This window comes from Hypanus sabinus, chromosome 27, assembly GCF_030144855.1.
Source record: "Hypanus sabinus isolate sHypSab1 chromosome 27, sHypSab1.hap1, whole genome shotgun sequence".
NCBI lineage: Eukaryota > Metazoa > Chordata > Chondrichthyes > Myliobatiformes > Dasyatidae > Hypanus > Hypanus sabinus.
Window position 1 is genome coordinate 16421686 of NC_082732.1, and position 23507 is coordinate 16445192.

The following is a 23507-nucleotide window of genomic DNA, read 5'->3' on the forward strand; positions in this document are numbered from 1 at the left end:
TTTTGATTTGGAAAATAACATTTCTGTTGAAGGAAGTGTTCTCCACTTAAATCATTAGTATTTCAGACTACTGTTTTCCTATTTTCTTTCAAATCAAAATTATCCCTCTTCCCCTATTGTCGCCACACTGTGAGTTTCACCTGGCCATTGGATTACAGAAATCCTTAAGACAATAAAAATAAACTTTGTGTTAAAGATTGACAATATATAAGAGAACTTGTGTTTGTGAGTGAAAGACAGAGACAATAGATCTGATAGTTATGAAGCAAAGGCTGATTCTCTAAAGGTAGAGCCACGTTCAATGTAAAATGTTGGAGCAGGTCTTAGTCAACACTGGCACAGAATCGGCCTGTGATTTATCACAGAAGTGGCAATATAGAGTGGGCTGCAGATCTTCAAGCTCTTTCCTGGTCTTCCTGGGGAAAAAATCCTGGTGCATAGTGCTTCCCTAGGGTCACAGGTGACTCAATACAAAACAGAGCAGAGCCTTACAGAGCAAGCCTGAAGCTGACGATGGGGGCATGAAATGGCAAGTTCCAACCCCGGCACAAGCATCCTATAGCCCAATGAGCACAGAGCACTGACCAAACATTTGCTCTAATGTTAAAAAGGAGCATTTAAACGTCATTTATATCCTGTAATTACTTGTTCAATTCTGAAGAAAATAGGCCCTACTACTTCCTTCATCCCAGTAATCTTTCCAGTTGTCTGTGATCCTTTTCATTGTATTCCCATCCAGATGTTGCCCTTCCCATCTTATGTCTACTATTTTGCACAGACTTCAAAAAACCCTATCTGGATAATTGCAGTAACATCAACTGTTCTGTGTACAGTAGGCCTTTCCACCATTCTGGAAACAGATGTCCCCTGTGTAACCAAAGCAACTCAGCTTTGATGTGACAGTTGCCAGGCTCAGCAATGTATCAGCATAGATCTAGGGCTTGGAGCCTGGTGGATCACAGCTGAGTATTTGTTGTCAATATTTCAAATCTGGTTGTTGTCAAAGCAATGTGTTTATCCACCCAGTCAGTTGCAGGGTAGCAGTGCACCCGCGTCCAGTGATCACAATATGCTTGAGTTCAACTTGAAATTTGATAGGGAGAAAGTAAAGTCTTGACGTAGCAGTATTTCAGTGGAGTAAAGGAAATTATAGTGGCATGAGAAAAGAGTTGGCCAAAGTAAATTGGAATGATCTGCTGGCAGGGATGATAGCAGAGCAGTAATGGCGTGAGTTTCTGGGAAAAATGAGGAAGGTGCAGCATAGATGTATTCCAAAAATTAAGAAGTACTCAAATGGCAAGGGAAGTCAAAGCTAACGTAAAAGCAAAAGAGAGGGCATACAACAAAGCAAAAATTAGTAAGAAGAGGATTGGGAAACTTTTTAAACCTTACAGAGTGCAACTAAAAGAATCATTAGGAGGGAAACGAAATATGAAACCAAGCTAGCACACAGTATCAAAGTGGACAGTGAAAGCTTTTTCAAGTTAAAATAAAAGAGAGATAAGGGTGGATATAGGTCCATTAGAAAATGAGTCAGAGAAATAATAAAGCGGGGAACAAGGAGATGAACTAAATGAGTATCCTGCATCAGTCTTCACTGTGGAAAATACTAGCAGTGTGCCAGATGTTGAAGGGTGTGAGGGAAGAGAAGTGAGTGCAGTTACTATTACAAGGGAGAAGGTGCTCAAAAAGCTGAAAGACCTAAGGTTACATAAGTCACCTGGACCAGGTAAACTGCACCCAAGATTTTTGAAAGGTAACAGTAGAGATTGTGTTCTTTCAAAAATCATTGTTCTCTGGCGTAGTGCCAGAGGACTGGAAAATTGGAAATGTCACTCCACTCTTTAAGAAAGGAGGAAAGCAGTAGAAAGGAAATTATAAAACAGTAAACCTGCCCTCAGTGGTTGGGAAGATGTTGGAGTCAATTGCTAAGGATGAAGACACAGGACAAGATAGGACAAAGTTAGCATGGATTCCTCAAGGGAAAATCTTGCCTGATGAATCTGTTGGAATTCTTTGAGATTACAAGTTGGATAGATAAAGGGGATGCAGTGGATGTTGTATATTTGGACTTTCAAAAGGCCTTTGACAAATGCAAATTAAGCCCATGGTATTACAGGAAAGTTACTGGTATTGTTAGAGCATTGGCTGATTGGTAGGAGGCAGCAAATAAAAGGATCCTTTTCTGGTTGGCTGTCAGTGACTCCAGTGGTGTTCCGTGGGGGTTCTTTTTATGCCGTATATCAATAATTTCGATGACGGAATAGATGGCCTTGTTGCCAAGTTTGCAGATGATATGAAGATTGGTGGAGGGGCAGGTAGTATTGAGGAAACAGGTAGGCTGCAGAAGGACTTAGACAGATTTGGAGATTGACAAATGAAATACAATGTTGGAAAATGCATGGTCATGCACTTCGGTAGTAGAAACAGGTGGGCAGACTATTTTCTAAATGGAGAGAAAATCCAAAAATCTGAGATGCAAAGGGATTTGGGAATCATTGTGCAGAACACACTAAAGGTTAAGTTGCAGAGGAATTGGTGATGAGGAAGGCAAATGCAATGTTAGCATTCATTTCAAGATGTCTAGAATACAAGAGCAGGGATGTAATGCTGAGGCTTTATAAGGAACTGGTGAGGCCTCAGCTTGAGTATTATCAACAGTTTTGGGCTCCTCATCTAAGAAGTGCTGGTATTGGAGAGGCTTTAAGGATGATTCTGGGAATGAAAAAGTTATCATATGAGGAACATTTGATAGCTCTGATTCTGTACTTGTTGGAATTTAGTCCTGAGGGGGGATCTCATTGAAACTTTACGAATGCTGAAAGACCTAGACAGAGTAGATGTGGAAAGGTTGTTTCCCATGGTGGGGGAGTCTAGGACAAGAGGGCATAGCCTCAGTATGGAGGGCCATCCATATAAAACACGTGGAGAAATTTCTTCAGTCAGAGGCTGGTGAAATTGTGGAATTTATTACCCACAGGCAGCTGTGGAGGCCAGGTAATTGGGTGCATTTAAGGCAGAGCTTTAAATTTAAGAGCATTTAAGAGGTTCTTGATTGGACATGGTATCAAAGGTTAGAGGGAGAAGGCCAGGGAGTGGGGCTGAGGAGGGGGAAAATAATCAACCATAACTGAATGGTGCAACAGACCTGATGAGCCAAATGGCCTAATTCTGCTCCTGTGTCTTATGGTTCTGGATAGTCTCATGCCACTTCTGAGCTTACTGTCCATTCAGTGAGTAGTGAACAGGTACAATCACATGTAATGCATGACATTCTTTAATGTTTATCAACATCACCTGCACAGCCTGTACTTTTTTGGAAAATTAAGTTAGAATGTGGTGATGCACCAAACCAATTCAGAGCGGAAGTTCAGAGTCAAAGGCGTAGGAGGTCTGGTGGGAGTGCTCAGAGGGTCAAGACACATCTGAGGGAAGAAGGCAATTGACGACACTTCAGGTTGAAACCCAGAGTTCAATCCCAGCATCCTCCGTAAGGAGTTTGTGCATTCTCCGGGTGCTCTGGTTTCCTCCCACAGCCCAAAGACCTACCGGTTAGGAGGTTAATTGTAAATTGCCCGCTGATTAGGTTAGAGTTAAATCGTGGGGGTTGCCTGGTGGCGGGATGGCCTAGTTTGCGCGGGATCTCCAAATAAATAAATAAATCATGCAACTGTCATTACCTTCACTCCAGCTTTAGCCAGTGAGCTGCAGATGATATATGTGAACATGTGTATTCTCAGTCCATGTTCAAGTCAGAGCTGAGGCATACAAAGCATAAATCATTTCTCTCTGGGTAGAGATATCGAATACTAGAGGGCATACATTTAAGGTAGAAGGGGGAAGGTTTAAAGGAGATGTGCAAAGCAAGTATTTTTCTAAAACAAGAGAGCACATTAGGTGCCTGAAATGGGTTGCCATGATCAGCGGTGGAAGCAGACATGATAATGACATTTAAGAGTTAAATGGACGCATAGATATGCAGGGATACAGATCATGTAGTGGCGGAAGAGTTAGGCATTGTGGGCTGAAGGGTCTGTTCTTGTGCTGTACAGTTCTATGCTCTATACGCAATGCAAGGTGCTTCCCTACCACTGCAAAATCCCGGCCGTCCTACAGTCAAGATCCAGCCAAAGCTCTAGCGAATGTGGACTATCTTCCATGCCTTGGGAGCAACCTCTCAGTGAGGGGTTTTCATTAATTATGGAAGTTACCTGTCTCCAGTGCGCCAACATAGTATTTGGCCTTCTAGATTTGTGTCAGAGGCACTTCTCTGCCAAGTTTTCAAACTTCATCAGGAATACCATCTTGTTCCAAGAAAAGATTGTCAGCCTAGACTGTAATTCATGATCTTCTGGGGAGTGATCTCTTCCCTCTTATCTGCAGACTCACGTACTATCAAGAGTTGGCACTGGACACACCAATAATATCCTTCAAATCCACCAGCAGGATAAGTGAAATAACAAGTTGTCCTCTTCCAGCTTCGAGACTCGGATTACACTCAGCCAGCTCGAATGGGCAGGTTTTATCATCTGTTGCCCAACACCAGATGCTCAGAATCGGCACTGTACTCTGATCTCCCTCATGGCAACAGATTTACAAGAGGAGTACCAGAAATAACAGATTACCTGAACCCTCTGCAAAGGTCTCAACTCCTCCTAGAAAGAAAATTGCAGCATCCTTCCTGATTTATGGCAAGCGGGTCCATGATTGATCCCAATGAATGACGAACCCTGGATGCTCTGAGATTCTTATCAAATGAGGCTTAAATAGATTGAAATGACAACCAAATGGGGGCAACCACACAGTTGGAGAGGGAAATTTATAAGGAGGTAGGACGGAATGGTTGAAGGGCATTTATGTGACTGAAAATAAATTTCATTTGGGGGAGGGTTGTGGGAGTCTGGAAGCAATGGTAGACACAGAAGTACATACTTAATGGTAATTGGGTGTGTACTTGGAAAACCAGGAACTACAAAGCTATAGATCCAGTGCTTGGGGGTGGAATTAGGCTGAACAGCTCATTTTTGATCAGTGTGTGTGCAGTGGTCCCAACCACCTCCTTCCATTTCATAAATGATTTCTATGATTCTAAGGATCTTTATTGGAAACATTCAGAAGACCAGAAAGATACAGGGGTAGAAATACATTACCTCCTACACTACCCATCACTGCTACCACCTCCTGCCCAGCCATTAAGCAGCCTGCACATCTCATGCTGGTCTCATTATCCCACACAGAACTGAAGTGGAAGCACATCACCCTCAATCCCAAGAAACAGCTGAAAAATATTAAGACTGTATCCACAGTTCATAAGGTACTTTCTGTGCATTGAGACATCCCCAGACCAAAATGATGCCTAAATGCAAGGTTTCTTTTCCTTTATGTGTAAAACTCTACACTCCATCTACTATTGCAAATATAGGGTTAAAATCTTCTGCAAATTTCATTCAACAAAGCTGTTGTCAAGTCTGTGCAGAATGGTAAACAGAAAAGTTTTCTCCACTATCAAACAGCTGGGGGGAGGGTTTAGAGGGGTACCGTTGGCCGGAAGTTAAATTGGAGTAACCACAATCACAATGTGGCTATGGGAATAGCCCAGAGGCTAGGAACTGTATGGTGCGAATCTCACTTTCTAACTTCCCAAAGCTTGTACTCCCCATCTATAAGACTCAAGGAGTGTGGTGGAACACTGCCCACTTATATGGATGAGTACAACACGTAAGAACGAATAAACTCCTCTTGGGCTTTGTTTTTAATGCTTAGGAAGCTCAACAACATGCAGGACACAGAAGTCCACTTGAGATACACCCCACCTACAACCGGTCACTCGCTTTGCCACTGGTTCCTCTACAGTAGCAGCAGTAGGTATCGTCTACAGGATGCACTACAGCAACTCACAGAGACTCCTGAAACAACCCATCCCAAGCCCATGGCCTCCATTAGACCAAAGGACAAGGGCAGCAAAAGGACGGGAATACCGTCACTTGGACGTTGCCCTCCAACCCGCACACTATTCCACCTTTTGAGGTACATTATTGTTCCTTCACCATTCCTGGTCAAAATTCTGCAACTCCATCCCTAACAGCATTGTCAGTATCACCACACCGTAAGGTCTGCAGCAGTTTAAAGAGGGCAGCTCACCACCACCTTCTCAAGGGCAACAAGGGATGGGTAATTAATTGCTGGTTCAGACTACAAAGCACAGATCCCTTGAAGGAATTAAAAATTATATATATATAAAATAAAAATAACAAACCACAATCACAATCAGAATAGCTACATGTCTTAACATTAGCAATACAGATTTCACTGAAAAATATACATTTTGCTTCCCGAATACTTTTGGGCATATCATATGGATTTTGAAAATCATGAAAATTACCATGAAATTTCCCTATCACCCACCATTAAAAAAAAATCACCTAGTTTCAATTCACAATTCAAGTCAGTATATCCGTTGCTGAGATTAAGGAAGGCATTTTTGTTGGTCCATAAATCAAGCCACTCATCAATGACAGGCAATTTGAAGAACTTCTAGTGGGACCGGAAAAAAAAAATTGCATGGAAGACATTCAAGGAAGTTGCTGAAATTTTCTTTTCGCAACTGTAGAGCACCAAGCTACATGCAGCTGGTTGACAACATCCTTCAAGCATGCAAAACCATTAAATACAATGTATCACGGATGACTCATTTTCTGCATTTCCATTCAGACTTCTTCCCTGCAAAGCTCAGCGCTGTCAGTTACGAGGATGGTGAAAGGTTTCACCGTGAGATTGTGGTCATGGAGAAACGGTATCAAGACAACTGTTGGGACACTTAAGTGAGAATCCACAGACACTGAGTACAAATGAAAATCATCAACAAAACATTTTCAGTTTAGTTGAACTATTGCAAAGTGTCAGCACTGTTATACAATTGAACACATTATATTCAATAAAAATTAATTACTTGCTTCTCCAAATTCTTACGTGATATAAGTAGACTGAAACTATATCTGTGTCAAGTTTCAAGCGGTCTATCATAAAGAAAAAAACAATTCTGAGGAAGCAACACTTTTGAAAAAATTTGTTGTCCAGTGCTATCAGCATTCATTTATCTCCTTCAGAAAGGCCCGAGCGTCAAGTTTACATTGAACTGTCAGTTCTTATTTTTTCTACACTGTGAATTCCAGTTTTAAACATATTTAGTAGCAGCCCCTCAGAAACTGCTGATTTGCCATTCCTTCCATTCAGAGTCTATAAAGTAAGAGTCTGAAATTTCAAAGGAAATCCAGTTAGGATTTAAGGAGCATATGAGAGTGAAAAGGTTATGGGAATTGGCACTGTTGGGAATGCTTTGAGGGACAGTGATGGGCCAAATGGTCTGCCTTATGTCATATGAAAACATTAAATCCTTTTCAATGTTGGGAGAGTACATTGAGCCCCGTATAAAAATAATTTATTTTTACTCCTTATGTGCAATACTGAATCAGTTAAGTTAAAAAGAAAGCCTAATATATTGATCAGTGTTAATTGCCAGCACATAATGATTTTGAGCCAACTATTTTTCACACATCATTTCCTTCCTCCTTTCCTGAAATTAATTTCTTCTCCACAGTCCATTTGCATGGGCATCAGCGCCAAGACTGATTATATAACCTGCTGGTATCTCGGAATATTCAGAAGGAATTGCTGTACAGCTGGGATTCCCACCCTGGGGTCCATCAGTAACCTCTCAGTTAACTGTAGGGGTCCATGGCATAAAAAATGTTGGGAACCCCTGCAATACAGGGATAAGGAACTGAAACAATGGACAGTGAAACTTAAAGTGCATCTGTCAGCATAAAGCATGTCTATCATTACCTGAGTTACGATTAACAAACCAGATAAAGGACTAAAATAGCAATAGTTCTGGTCTGAAAAATAAAAATTTCCAGCATTTTTAGTAGTCTATCCTTAGTGGTAGACCTTTATAGATGTTCCTTTGTAATAACCAAGACAGAACTGCAATAATGTTGAATGTTCCATTTGAAAATGTCTCTCCTACAGTGCCTTTTAACAGATAGCTCTCACTCAGCAATAGTTCAGTTATTTTTATACTTTGAATAAAAATGTTTGCACCCAGAATAGCACTAAAACTAGTTTACTGCAATGCCTAACTCAGATGACCAGTTTTGCAGCAAGCCTCCGTGCTATTTTTCAGACGTCATGTCCAGAAAGTAAGAATTAATGAATGGTAAAAGTTTCCAGTTATTTGTGACTATATCAACCTTCACAATATCATCCATTTGTTCTAGTTGGAATAAAATATTGACACGCGGGGGCAGGAAGAGAAAAACTTGGTAAGATTCCGGTTCTGAATGTTGTGAGACCACGTACTTCTGAAAATGTGACTGTACAAGATCACACAGAGATCTTTGGACCATTTTAAAGCAGAAACGACTGAGAGCAGATTGGGTGGATTCAGTTTGGATCAGTGACGCCCACAGCTTGTTAAAAAGGCTAGCCTTGACATCCGATGGCCAACTGAGAGGCACTGGGAAGGGCAGGAAGAGCCGTGGGAAATCAATGTCAACAGGCTTGAGCTGACTGCAGTAGGTGTCACCGTCCTCTGTGGTAAAGATGGCATTGGTGTGTAAAGTGAAAGGGAAGGGTAGCCGAGGCTTGAACACCAGGGAGAAAACATGAGGCTCTTTGTTGAAAAGAAGACAGGGTACATGAAGATCACTCAGTGATTCATAGTGGGAGTTCTGCAAGTCAAAGTGTACAAGTATGGTAAAGAGCTTGTGAAAATGAGAATCGACTTCCTCTGTAAAGCTCAAATAAAATTTCTGTTCAATTGTAGAAACAAATCCAGGATCATGAAACTGCTCCAAGTACTGCTCAAAGTAATCTATTTCGAGGTTCTGGTCACTGGTTTCTCCAGGAGGACTGACAGTGGGAGAATCGTCTTTTGGAAATGGAGTCAGCTGCAGTATTGGATGCTTAATTGGAAGAACAGAGATCGAGGACCCTGCGCTTTCTGCCATCAGGGAAAGGGAGCGCATCTTGGCCTGACTACAGTTGCCTGGTCCTGCCGCCACAACTCTTGCCAGCTTCTCGCCAGAGAGACAAGTGAGTAGCACGTAATATAAGTGAGCGTGGTCCTGGATGTCGATATCTTGGAACCAGAGGTGGATGTGCTGCAAGAGGTCTGCCAGGGCCCTGAAGGTGGGCTCCAGATTCTGACAATGCAAGATGTTCCTGCAGACGGACAGGATGGCATTCCCCATTCGCCAGTCCCCCCTCTCACACAAGTCGGATGACTGAATGGCACTCAGCAAGAACTGAATGGTTGCCTTCTGGGCTATTGTGCTTTCTTTGGCCACTCTAGCCAGGATCTTAAGGTGCCACATGAGATTAGAAGAAGTCAAGTGCTGAAATGGCAGTTCCACTACCAGCTTCTGCAGGGCCCCTGCTAGTGAAACAGACCACTTACAATCTTCCAATAGGTTTTGGGTGCTATCTAGAAGGTTTATCATATGTGGAGCTAAGCTGCAATGTTTTTTGTACAACTGGACTATATGGTTAGTCAACTGTGACATGCACTCTTCATTAGAATAGAAGTGTCCCACAAATATGTACATAGCTTGGAAAAACGTTACTATTCTCTCCCTGTTTCCACTAACGTCCACCAGTTTGTACAAAGACATCAGATAGTCAAAGAGCTCGGTGACCCCTCTTTCTTCCTCTGTGTTCTCAAGACACACAAGACTCAACAGATTGAGACGAGCCAGCATTGTACTGCTGTCGTTAAAGAGGGTGGGGAACAGGCAATTCGCCATCCTTGGGGTGAATGTAACCGGAAGGTTCTCCTCCAGGTTAGAGTTAATGGGACGGTTTTCAGGAAAGTGGAGCAGACAGTCCAGGTAGAAGAGTCTGAGAGGAACGTTGAGCAGTGGGTGTTGGGCCATTACGACCAGTCGTTTCAAAAGGAGGTTCTCGTCCTCAGCTGTGAAAAGGCTGTCAGTGAAGGTTGTTTTCATGTACAATATGGTGTGCAGTAAGGATATATCCATTGTCCCAAACAGACGCAATATCTGTGACCTGAAAATCGCTGGAGAAAGTGAGTGCACCATAATTATGATCTGGGCCAATTCTCGAAGCAAGACAGCTTGAGATACCGGAGTCAGGAGGAAGCATTCCTCCAGCAGTAACGATACACAAGACTTCAACTCCTTTGTCTCATCAGCAGAAGTCATCAACGAGAAATTAGTTGTCATAGTGACAGCTGCCAAATCGCGTTGTTTCTCCATCACCTTCCACTTGATCCCCTCATTCCGTACCAGCATCTCACGAATGGCCCCCTCAGAAGCATTATGCACCTGTGAGATGGTGTGAATTGCATTTTTCAATGCCTGGCTGTACAGCAGCGTGTAGGCCTGGTGCAATGGAGTCACCTCTTCTTTCCGCAGGGTAGACAGAAGCTCCAGTTTCCCCGACAGCAGACCTGGATAGCAAGTTTCAAATTCTTGAAGGCAGTTGCACGCCATGGCCCTGAGAGGCCTAAAGTTCACACCATTTTTGTGATCGTTTGAGTCACCCACCACATCCAACAGCTGCTTCATCAAGTTCTTCAATACCTTCTGATCACTAATCAGATGGTCGGTGGAAATTACCACGGTGGTTACTGACAGCAGTAGTTGGCACTTCAGAGTAAGTAACTTAAGTACCAGTGGCAGCTGCAAATAGATATTGAAGATCGATTCCACCGCCCTTTCTGCTGACTGCGAGCTGGTGAACAACGAAGTCGGAAACTCCTGAAGAACGGCCAGAACCTGCACCTGAAATGGAAATAAACACATCAACACAAGAGATTCTGCAATGCACAAATCCAGAGCAACACACACGAAATGCTGAGTCCCGAGGAAGGGTCTTGCCCCAATACACTGACTGCTTATTCCACTCCATAGTGGCTGCCCGATCTGCTGAGTTCCTCCAGCATTTTTTGTGTGTTGCAAATATACACAGTTACCTTAGAAATCACAAGTTTAAGTGCAGACACAAGTACTTATAAAGGCTATTGGAATGTTGACCTCTTACAGAGCACTAATGAGACCTCACCCACAATACTCTGTGCACATTTGGTCTCCATACACAAGGGGATATAAAAGCATTGGAAGTTTTCAATGTTGATTTCTGCAATGAAGTGATCGATGCAAGAAGCCTGCGTGGGATGGGCCAAAGCTTACTGGAGTACAAAAGAATTTTTTATTGATTAATTGATTGATTGATTGAGATGACGCAGAATAGGCCTTTGAGCTGCAATGCCCAGCAATCTCCCAATTTAATCCGAGCCTAATCATGGGACAATTTGCAATGGCAAAATAACCCACAAACTGGTACATCTTTGTCTGTGGGAGGAAACTCACACGGTCACGGGGAGAATGTACAAACTCCTTACAGGCAATGGTGTGACTGACCCGGGTCACTGGGACTGTAAAGCGCTGCGCTAACCACTACGCTACAGTACGGGAGGTGATCATATCAAAACATAAAAATTTGAATGGGTTGGGCTGGATGGTTGTTGAGAGGCTGTTCTCCTTATGGAGTTATCTGGAAGTAAGAGGCACAGCTTCAGAATAAAGGACTGTCGCTCTCAAAGGGAGATGAGGAGGTTTTTTTCTTTCTATCTCGGGAATTCCCTACTTCAGAACTGTGAAGGTGGATTCATCAAATAATTCAAGATGCGAACGACAGATACCTAAGGGAGGTAGAAGCTATGAGAGAGCACGGGGAAATGGTGCTGAGCCCAAGATTGGATCATCTGTCAATCCACTAAATTCACAAAAAAAGTTCAAAGGCAGAATAGCTTATTTCAGCTTGTTTCTTGTATTGATATGTTCTGTTGTATCTTTCATAAAATTCTACTGTTTTTTTTAACAAGTCCATTGAACATTTCTATCCATAACCATCAAGAAGCATAACTAAAAGTCTAGGACCTTGGAAAAAGGGAACAGTCTTGTATAGGATATAAATTAGGTAAATCAGGAGTCATCAACTGGATGTGAAAAACTTGTATTTCAAAAGGCTGTATACTGTAAAAGTAAGGAGTGACGGCTGGTGCTATTAAGAGATTCTGCGGGGATAAGCAAGCGTGAAATGTTGCTAGGCATCTTGATTTCAACATGTTGAGGATGCGGGGAGATGGGTCAACACTTAGGGCAGCAGATTAAGATGTGCAGGGAAAAAAACACAAATAGCCTGTGTTTAAAAACTACAAAAGGGTAGATGGAAGTTAACTATAGGACAATGGTTCACCCATTTCTAGATTCTGAATTCCTCGTGTTTGCAACACTGAAAGACAACAGAGATAATGATGTGGTTAATTTTACATTGCTGCTGTTTATTTTCTGGATTCATATCTTCTGTGGGTGGCAGCTCTGAGAAAATCTGAACTTGAACAGACTGCAAAGTGTTGACCTTTGGTGAAAATATATTGCATCCTGTTTTCCTGGAGTGATAACTTATGAACAAGTGTCTTTCCTTAAAAAGTTATGAACAACAAAGTCAAACCAATAAAGCTCTGGGATTAATCCTTGACTGCTGCTAAATTAACAGGAATTATTAAATAGGAGATCCTCCAAGACGATTGTTTAGAGGCTTGCATGTCTCAGTGAACCAAAGAGCTATGTTGGCTGGAGTCAAGATCTTGTGCTTTGGGTCTTGGTAGGGTCACCCATGCCAAAAAGATTAAAGGGTAGAGGCCACACTAAGAATGATCCACTGGTCCTCCAGGTTCAGGGGATCAGCTCACGGCCAACAATCCCAACTGTTCAAAAAAATTGTTACAGATACAGCAATGAAAAATGCCATATCTGTGTGCAATGGTATTCCTGGGATCTGCATGACTGATCGTAGTGAAAACTGTGAGGAAGCACAATGAAGGAAGCCCTGAACACCACCTAGACCAAGACCAAAATCAGTTTTTGGAATGTACAACCCCCTGAAGGGTGGAAGAAACCGCAGGAGACCAAAGACAACTCGGCACCATACCGTAGAGGCTGAAATGAGGACCCCGAACCACACACTAGGGCACAATAGAGAAGATGGCCAAGGACAGACAAACAGGAGGACCTTCATTGCTGTCCTGAATGCCAGCATTGTAACAGACAGTAACTAACCAACTAATTATTAAATCAGGGATAAAGTTGACCTCACTTCCCTTTACCCCAAAAATTGTCCAGCTGCAGTTTCCACAAGGGTGGACATCAGATGACATCTCAACCTGCCGAATCTGCAGAGGAGTTACCATTAGCCACTTGGGTGACGTTTCAGAATTCAGACCGTGATGGTCAAACTGCAATAATGATTAATATCTTAAGGAAAAAAATAAATGCATTAGTAAATATTATAATTTAAAAGTCCATATACATTTGATATATGAGCCTTTCTGGTTTAGGACAGAATTATGTTGTACCTTTATATTTTCGCCCATTTTCTCATCTGTGAGGATTCTCAGTAGATCTTGCACAAAGTTCTCAGCCGTTGTACTGGCAAGGAAACGTGTTGGGCTGGCACGGAATGCAGTGACCTTCTGGGCCCATTCGGAATGAGGTGACACAGCCATGGCACCAAATAGCTACAACAGGGAGGAAGTTATAGATGACAAACACACTTTAAATCCTCCTTCTCAATGTCCTCAGCCCCGCCCAATATCAGATCTTCAGTAGGTCAACAGTGAAGTGATACCGCACAATTATCTCCAGGGAAAGAGAGGGTTGGGGGGGGGGGTGGGTTAGTAATTTTAATAGTTTGGGAAGTTATCTTTAAGTGCTCAGTCTGCTTAAGTGCCTAATATGACCAATCTAAGGTGCGACTATGTTCAAAGAAAAATTTATGATTAGAGTACATACATGTCACCGCATACAAGCCTGAGATTCTTTCTCCTGTGGGCAAGCTCAGCAAATCTATTGAATACAGGATCAAGAAAGAGCAAGAGCACAGAAGACAACAAACTGTATAAGTGCAAGGAATAATAAATAGCAATAAATAACAAGATCATGAACTAACAAGATAAAGAGTCCTTAAAGCGAGGACTTGTTTGTGCAAACATCTCAATAGATGAGTGTAATTATCTTCTTTTTTCCCCAAGAGCCTGATAATTGAGGGGTAGTAACTGTTCTTGAACCTGGTGGGGCAAGTCCTGAGGCTTCTGTACCTTCTTTTCTGATGGCAGCAGCGAGGAGAGAGCATGTCCTGGGTGGAGGTGTCCCTGATGGCGGATGCTGCTTTCCTACGACAGTGTTTCATGTACGTGCGCTCAGTGGTTGGGGGGGGGGGGGAGGCTTTACTCGTGATGTACTGGGCCATCTATCATTATTCTCACTCATTCTCAGCTGAGTATCGTGGAATAACATTCACAGGAGGTCTGCAACATTATCCAAGGGGAACCAAGTTTTAAGAACGTAAGAAACAGTAGGAAAAAATTGCTTGTCACCTCTCCACCCTATCTACTCCATCCATTGAACAAAGTGATGTCTGAATTTACCATCAGTACGTCTTTCAGTGACAAAGATCTAGTGCTTAAAAAGTGATCCAGTGACTGACCCTCCGTAGCCCAATTGGGCAGTAAATTCCAAAGACAATCACCCATGGTTCTTGTCCCAAACGTCTGATCCTTTACTTTGAGACAGTGACCCTAGGCCTAGGCAATCAAGCCAGCAAAAATACTAACTCCGCATCTACCCCGCCAAGCTTCACGTGAGGCATGTTTCTAAACTCAAGTGTTGTCTTTGTGGAACACAAGTTCCGTTCTCCCTTGGGTCCTCAAGTACAGTGAAAACACATAATCCCTGCAGAATTCACACAATTCAAAGCGATGAGAGCAACAGCACCCATGTAGAGCTTGCTTTCCAGAGGAGGAACAGCAGTAAACCAGCCCCCTTTTTACATGCGCACTTAATTAAAGCTACGCAAACAGGCATTGAATTTTCAGACCGCCAGCATCTGATTATGCAATGTTAAAGCAGTGAGAAAAGGTTTTTTTAAAAAAGCGCAATTCAAAGGAAACAGTTTGGCCACATTGTAATCCCTGCTACACAGACTAGCAATTTGTTGTTGGAAATACCTTATCATTCTTCTGAGAAACTGTGGTAATAGGTTGGGCAACAGATTACACTACGTTGAGTGAACAGAGACAGTTACAAGTGGTTTTAACAGATAATGCAATTTTCTCTAAGAATTTGTATTTATTATGCTCCAAATATTTTTTTTAAAAATTGAGATACAGCGTGGAATAGGCCCTTCGAGGCACGCTGCCCCGCAACCCCCGATTTAATCCTACCCTAATCACAGGACAACGATCTACCTACCACCTGCATATCTTTGAACTGTGCAATGCCAGTCACGGGGAAAACATACAAAATCCCTTACAGGCAGCAGCGGGAATTTAACCTGGGTTGCTGGTACCATAAACCGTTGTGCTGTTGTATACTACCGTGCTGCCCCAATACCCTGGTCGACTCCCACTTGCATTCTGAAGACTAATTTCTGTTTTTATCAAGCCCACCCCATCCTGATGCAGATAATTCGACTCGAAACTTCGACTATGTCTCTCTCCACAGATACAAAATGTTCACAGCTTTTTCTGTTTTTGCTTCCAATTTGTTGCATTTGTTTTGTTTTCAGAAGATCATTGTTTCATTTTGGCAACACTCATTGATCGTTGAAGGTGTTAACACAGGAACGCAAAGGTTGGAAGGATACTGGCCTTCATTTCTCAGGGCAATGGATACAAGAAGCAGGGAGAGGTTTCTGCTCTAACTTTATAAAACATTGCCCAGAGCTCTGCAACACTGTGTGCAGTTTTGGTCACATTACAGGAAGTCGTGATCAAGTGGAGAAGGTGCAGAAGAGATTGATCAGGATGTTCCCTGGAATGATGCAATTCGGTCACCAGGAGAAAAGGGGACATGGTTGAGGTAAATAAAATTATGTGGGCTTAGGTAGGGTAGACTGCAGGAAACCTTTCGCTGTATCAGAGACAGATAAACCTAAAAGGACTTAAATTTACAACGTAAAAGGGAAGAGATCTGAGGGGTCCTTCTTCCCCCAGAGAGTGGAAAGAACCTGGAATAACATTTCTGACTCATTGGTTGAAGTTGGGTCATTTACAACATTTAAGAAGCAACTGAATGAGTACTTGAATCACCAAGGCAGAGAAAGCCTAGTACTGGGAGATGGGATTAAATACAGAGACTGCCTGCTGGTCGGCAGGACGAGGTCGACAGAATGACCCATTTCCATGCTGTATGTTTCTATAACTTAATGACTTGGCTTACAGGGTCTGCCGCAGAAACAAGCAAGTATGGGCTCTGTGATTGATCAAGGAGGGATATCAGACACTATATTAGGCTACTTCCAGTTTTACATTGGGTAATCTGCAATATTACATGTCCATTAATGCCTCAAACTGCTTGTAATTTAGATATGAATTTTGGTTCTAAAGGATCCTATCCACACCACTAGCATTCCTCCTCTTTTTCCAGATGCTGCCTGACCCATGTCTGTCTAACTCCATCAATTACTGTTTAATGTATAAAAGACCATCATAGGAGCAATTAACTACAATATTTTATCATTTTCCCAAATGTGTGTGTATATATTGTTTCTGTGTGTGTGTGTTTTTTTAAAGGCAATTTGTTATATGTCCTTTAGGTGTTTCAGAAATCTAAGGAGGTGTCTGTCATATAAAAGTATTATTTTTAAATGCAGTATATTGTTGAATTTAATCAAATTATCATGGGTGCTCTGGTTTCTAAGTACATTTATCATCAAAGTATGTATACATTATACAACCTTGAGATTCATCTTCTTGCTGAGAGCCACAAGACAAAGAAACCCCAAAAGAACCATTAAAAAAAAGTCAGCAGAGAGAAAGGAAATCGTGCTAGCACTGAGGACTGAGGTTTTACGAAAGACAGGAAGCCCAGGCATCCCTGCAGCCGGAGCAGGCCACAGCCTCAGCTCAGCTCAGAGCACACGTTGCGGAGAACAAGCAGAACCAAGAAGATCGTCCAAACACTGGGTTGTTCTTCGTTCTTGGACAGCTCTGGGACGTGAACACCGCCACCATGATTCAGCTCCTACCTGACCTTTCCAATTCAGCCAGCTGTTCAAATCAATCGGACGTCCAGACTTACCTCGCTCCTGCCTCTGCTTGCCTCTCCATTGTTAGCGGTGATCGTTACTAATAACGCGTTTAATAGTTTGGAATTTGCCGTCGATAAGTAGTCACTGGGCATCACCAGCACCATCTTACTCCAGAATTTGTGTAGCTGGGTGGCAGGAGAACTGGGAGGAATTGACAGGCACTTGAGAGAGAATAGGTTACAAGATGATGAGCAAAGGAAAGAGACTGATGAGAGCGCAGAGACTACCAGAAAAAAATGACAGCATAGCAATGCAGCTAGAAGAGCCACTACTCTAGAGATCCAGGTTCAACCCTGTTGTCTATATGGAGTTCACACGTTCTCCATAAGGTAGTGTGGGTTGAGCTCATGTGCTCTGTTTTCCTCCCACTATCCAAAGATGTGTAGGTTGAAAGGTTAAGTGACCTCTGTAAATTAACCCTAGTGTGATGGTAGATGGCAGAATCTATTGGCTTAGTGATGTTAGTTAAATTCAGCACTGCAGTGTTAAGGACAACTACAGAGTGAATCTAATAAAGGATTAATGTAGGGTTAGTTTAATTAGATAATTGACACTTTACACTTCGACTGTGAGATTAAGCACAGATCCAATATCATATTTAAATTTGCTGACGACACCACTGTTGTAGGCCGAATCAAAGGTGGCGATGAATCAACAAAGAGGAGGGAGATTGAAAATCTGGCTGAATGATGCCATAACCACACCCTCTTACTCAAAGTCAACAAAACCAAGAAGCTGATTATAGACTTTAAGAGGAGGAAACCAGAGGTCCATGAGCCAGTCCTCATCGGAGGATCAGAGGTGGAGAGGGTAAGCAACTTTAGATTCTTGGGTGTTATCATTTTGGGGGACCTGCCCTGGGCCTAGCATATAAATGCAATTACGAAGAAAGCATGGTAGTACATCTACTTAGGAATTTGTGGAGCTTCAGGATGACATGTAAAAACTTTGACAAATTTCTATAGATGTGTAGTGGAGAGTATACTGACTGATGCATCATAGTTTGGTATAGAAATTTCAATGCCCTTCAGTGGAAAATCCTACGCAAATTTCTTATGGCCCAATCCATCATGGGTAAAGCCCTCCCAACCATTGAGCACATCTACATGAAACACTGCCGCAGGAAAGTAACATCCATCATCAGGGATCTCACCACCCAGGACATGCTTTCTTCTCACTGCTGCCATCAGGAAGATACAGCAGCCTCAGGACTCACAGCACCAGGTTCAGGAACAGTTACCATTCTTCAACTATCAGGTTCTTGAACCAAAGCAAGTAACCTCACTCAGCTTCACTTGCCCCATCATTGAGATGTACCTACAGCCAATGGACTCACTTTCAAGGACTCTTCATCTCATGTTTACAATATTTATTGCTTAATTATTTATTATTATTTCTTCTTTTACATTTGCACTGCATGTTGTCTTCTGCACTCTGGCTGAACACTCTAGTTGGCCAGTCTTTTATTGATTCTGTTGTGGTTATTATTCTGTGGATTTATTGAGCATGCCCACCAAAAGAGAATCTCAGGGTTGCATATGATGACTTGTAAGTATCTAATAATAAATTTGCTTTGAACTTTGATGGTGAATGGGTCAAAGAGCCTGTTTCTGTGCTATATGACTTTATGAGCTGGCATAGACTTGATGGATCAAATGATATGTCATGAGATTATAAAGACCGTAAGACATTGTTTATGTTACTGGAAGCATGAGGAAAAATGCACGACCAATGAATAATTTGACATTTCTAACAAGCCATTTCAATTATGATCATAACTGAAAATACAACTGAAAAGCGCCCCAAAACTTTAATCAGACAATAGCACTTTCACAGACCAAGGACACGAAATATGGGATCCTTCAATGCTCATACAATAATCCTATGAATATCTTGTAACTCAAGATGATTGCGCGAGTTCCACTATCCCTCTATCAATAAATACACTCTTGTTGTAACTCTGGACAAGGTTAAAATAAATGATGCAGATTTCACCGTGGACTTACTAATGATAGTTGATTTCAAGCAGTACAGTGTTAAAAACAACTACAATTAACCACAGACTAAATCCAACCAACTTCTATTGATGACTAAAGATGATGTTATGTTTTGTAACTCCAAAACATAAAACTAATTGAAAGAAAAACATGGGGCGGGGAGATGTGTGTGCTTAGTTTTGTTTTTACTTTAAGCGAGACACGCACTTATGACCTGGTGGCATGATGATGTATGTCATTCACATACTCTTATATATTTATTGACATTCGAGCCATGCCAGCCAGCAATCTCCGGATTTAATCCTGGCATAATCGTGGCACAATTTACAAAGACCAACTAAATCTACCAACCGATATGTCTTTGGAATGTGTGAGGAAACTGGAGCTGCCAGAGGAAGCCCACGTGGTCACGGGGAGAACGTGCAAACACCTTACAGGCAGCGGCGGGAATGGAACCCAGGTCACTGGTACCGTAAAGCATTGTGCTAACCAGTACACTACCATGCCTTCCTGTCCTATACCAGTAATGAATTATGTAAACAACAAATACTATCAAATAATATATTTACAGTATTATTCAAATATGACTGAAATATTAAATACACAACACTCCTCCATGCTTAGCAATAAACTCCAACTCAATACAGAATGCATCTCAACTGAAATATGGAATGTTTTGCTCTCTAGTCATTATATACATCTCCACAATACACTACATATACCATATTTCCACAAAGTAGATTTTTTATTATCTCTAAAGATCAATGACTAAGGATTTTTTTATACTTGCCGATGAACACTTTTCATGACGGGGGTGGGATCACTCTACTTGCCAGATGAGACTTGTGGCTGCAAAAAAATCTTGGGTTCTAGGGCCTCCTCCATGCTGATTGTAGGAGTTGACTCTAGGGCTGCAGGAAATGGAGCTGACGGCTCTGGACACCTTTCATCTGGGCGTGCTGGCATCCCAAACAGCGCCTGGCAAGCCGCTTGATCTGCTGATTTATCCCACGGCTACCAAAGCTTTGTGCTAATGCTTTCATTTTGAACACACCACAATGACCGGCACATAGCTCCACACGCCTCTCAGCTCAGATGGTACAACAATGCTCAAACCCCTGTCAAGTGCAAGTTCACTGCAATGCTGGTAAAAAAGGGGAAACTGGAATTTCTACTGCACATTTTGGTCATTCTGGGTCGTCATGTAGACCTAAGGCAGTGTGGGGACTTTTCTGGTTTCCCTTTTGATCATCTCTGCCGTAACAGGGATACTTTCAATTTGCATTAGGGAGAACACATCAAGATGAGTGTCCTCTTTTATAAACTTTTCAGGCATTTCCTTTACCAAGGGTAAACAGGACAATCCATTAGCAATTCCATGATTAGCTGTCCTCTTGAATTTGATCTTGGAATTGTGTCCTCCAAGAAACAGAGCCCATCTCTGCAATTGTGCTACTGCTGTTAGACAAACGCCCTTCTTGGATTTAAAATGGCCACTCGTAGTTGATGATCAATAGAGAGTGAACTCTCCCTCATGCAAGCACTGGTCGAAACATTTTACACCCCAAACCAGATTCAGGGCCTCTCTGTAAAGCTGTGTGTGTTTTTTCCTCTGCAGTGGTAAGGACTATGGGGCATCACAGGCAAGATTCACAGGACAATGTGGATCAATACATGAGAGTGCAGTGTCTGACATCACCATTTCATTTGTCTTTTGGAAAGCCATCTCACACTACTTTGCCCACTGCCATTTCTTTCTGACCTGTAGTGATCAGTTCAAGGGGTGGAGCAAGAATCTGTTATAGTAATTAACAAATCCTAGAAAGGACCACAACTGTGACACAACCTGAGAGCTTGGGGCATCCACCACTGCTTGAATTTTCTCAGCACTCTTGTGTAATGCTGGTGCATCAATGGTGTTACCACAGTAAGCTTGTTAAAAGAATTCACACTTGTTGCTTTGGGCTCTGAGCCCATAATCTTCTAATACTTTTAACACTGTCTTGAGATTTTGGATATGTTCCCTGTCATCCTTACCAATAACAAGGATGTCAATCCAGGTAACACTGAGCGCCTGGGCAACTTTACAGCAAGCTGGTCTATAGCTTTCTGCCAGAGTGCAGTTGCAGAAGCTACTCCAAAAATAAGCCTATTATAACGATAAAGTCCTTTTGTGAGTGCTTATAGTCCTCCTTCCATCTGTAGGTAGACTCTACTGAAGTGTTTTCCTCCAGAAAGATTTGCAAAGATATCTTCTATCCTGAGCAGAAGGTATTGATCTACTTTCAGTACTGGCTTGACGGTGACCACTCACCGCAGATCCTGACAGTCCTTTTCCGCTTGGATACTGGGACCACTGGTGTTGCCCATGGGCTACACTCAACCTCAGGAAGAATTCCTTCAGCTTCCAGGTGATCTAGCTCACTGGCTACTTTATCACAGATACTATAAGAAACCAGATGCGTTCTATAAAACTTGGACGTGGCATTTTAACTTTTTTTCCCCCCCTTGATATGTTTGAGTTTTCCAATGCAATCCTTGAGCTGTTCTTTGGCATCATCCAATACCTTTCTTAATTCACTTTCAGAAGACTCTCTTGCAGGGGTTGTGGCCTGCAACTGGTGGATGGATCTCAAGGTTCAAAGTTCAAAGTAAATGTTATTATCAGAGTACATATGTCACCACCTACAACCCTGAAATTCATTTTCCTGCGGTATACTCAGCAAATCTATATAACAGGATCAATGAAAGATCAACTGGAGCATAGAAGCCAACCAACTGTGCAAATGTAAATATAATTAAATAGCAACAAATAACGATAGCATGATATAACCAGTCCTTAAAGTGAGATCATTGGTTGTGGGAACATTCCAACCTATGAGTGTAGTTACCCTCTTTTGTTCAAAAGCCTGATGGCTGAATCTGGCTTTATCTGTGATGTACTGGGCTGAATCCATCACCTTTTCCCTTCAAAGGTATTGATGTTCCCATACCAGGCCATGTAACAGCCAGTCAATACACTTTCCACTACACATCTGTAGAAGTTTGACTAAGTTTTTGATGTAATTCCAAATCTCTGCAGACTCCTAGTGAAGTAAAGGTACTGTCGTGCTTTCTTTGCAATTACATTTATATAATGGGTCTAGGACACATCCTCTGAGATAGTGACACCCAGGAATTTAGTTACTGACCCTCTCCACCTCTGATAATGACTGGCTCATGGACCTCTGGCTGGTTTCCCCCTCCTGAAGTCTTTAATCATTTCCTTGGTCTTCCTGACATTGATTGAGAGGTTGTTGTTAGGATACCACTCAGCCAAATTTTGTTTTCCTCTTGAATGCTGATTCATCACTACCTTTGATACAGCCCACAACAGAGGCATCACAGCAAACTTGAATACATTGTTGGAGCTGTACTTAGTCACACAGTCACAAAAACACATCAGAATTTATCTTTCTGCAACAAGAATCTGCATTTCCTTATGTACTTCACCTCCCTCCCATCCCCTCAGCAGGGACCTCTGTCTTAATTAAAGGCTCCATAATGGCTTTATCAATGTTATTGAATAAGCCAAACGGATATTTGTCAGAATGTGGATCCATTCGATACACTCCACCTCCCAAGGTGTAAAACTCAAAACACTTAACAAGAAAACTAACCTCCTGCAAAAATGCAACACAGCAACCTGTCACTGAAGGATCAACATAACTGAAATCTAGCTGGGAATAATCTGTATAAACTCTTTAATGATCGATACCATCCACTCTATCAACTCACTCCACCACGAGCTGCGAGCAGAAATGACGGATGGGGTTCAACCACAACATTTCAGAGAAGTCTGGATAGGTGAGAGGGGTAAGCGGGTAGATGGGGCTAGGCAAAAATCAGGTCGGCATGGGCCAGATGGGCCGAAGGGCTTGTCCCTGCGGGTCAGTGCTCAATGACTCGATGGCTATGCTATAACCGACTAACACACACAAAATGCTGGAGGAAGTCAGCAGGCCAGGGAGCATCTATGCAAAAAGAGTACAGACGACGTTTCGGACCGAGACCCTTCAGCAGGGACTTAACCAACTTTCTCTTCTGATCACCTCAAGAGCCCCAACACAAGTGACCCCATGACCATGGACGAGAACTCGTTTCCCCAGGACCTCCCAAACATAATACAGAATGATTACAGCCCCTGACTCTACTTATCACCGCTGCCCGGTTTTGGCAACCTGAAAACGATTCCCTTTACCCCTTCCCTCCAAATTTATCTCCCAAATCTTCTTTGCTCACCCGGAAAACAGCTCAAGGTAGACCCGAATCACGTGACCCAGCTGCAGTCACATGACA

The 23507-nt window shown here is 42.4% G+C and overlaps 1 protein-coding gene across 4 annotated transcripts; it reads right to left on the bottom strand.

Moving 5' to 3' along the window:
- Window positions 1-6219: 6219 nt before the first annotated feature.
- ap5b1 (adaptor related protein complex 5 subunit beta 1) lies at window positions 6220-23507 on the bottom strand. Of its 4 annotated transcripts, XM_059951804.1 has the most exons (4): window positions 23451-23483; window positions 13875-13928; window positions 13439-13600; window positions 6220-10802 (listed from the first exon to the last, which is right to left on the bottom strand). In XM_059951804.1, exons 3-4 carry the CDS (start codon window positions 13586-13588, stop codon window positions 8172-8174), a joined length of 2781 nt encoding a protein of 926 aa, XP_059807787.1. In that variant the 5' UTR covers window positions 13589-13600; window positions 13875-13928; window positions 23451-23483; the 3' UTR covers window positions 6220-8171. The 4 variants fall into 4 exon arrangements, with proteins under 4 accessions (XP_059807787.1, XP_059807789.1, XP_059807786.1 ...); XM_059951806.1 differs by lacking the exon at window positions 13875-13928 and having other exon boundaries at window positions 23451-23507; XM_059951803.1 differs by lacking the exons at window positions 13875-13928; window positions 23451-23483 and adding an exon at window positions 17163-18029.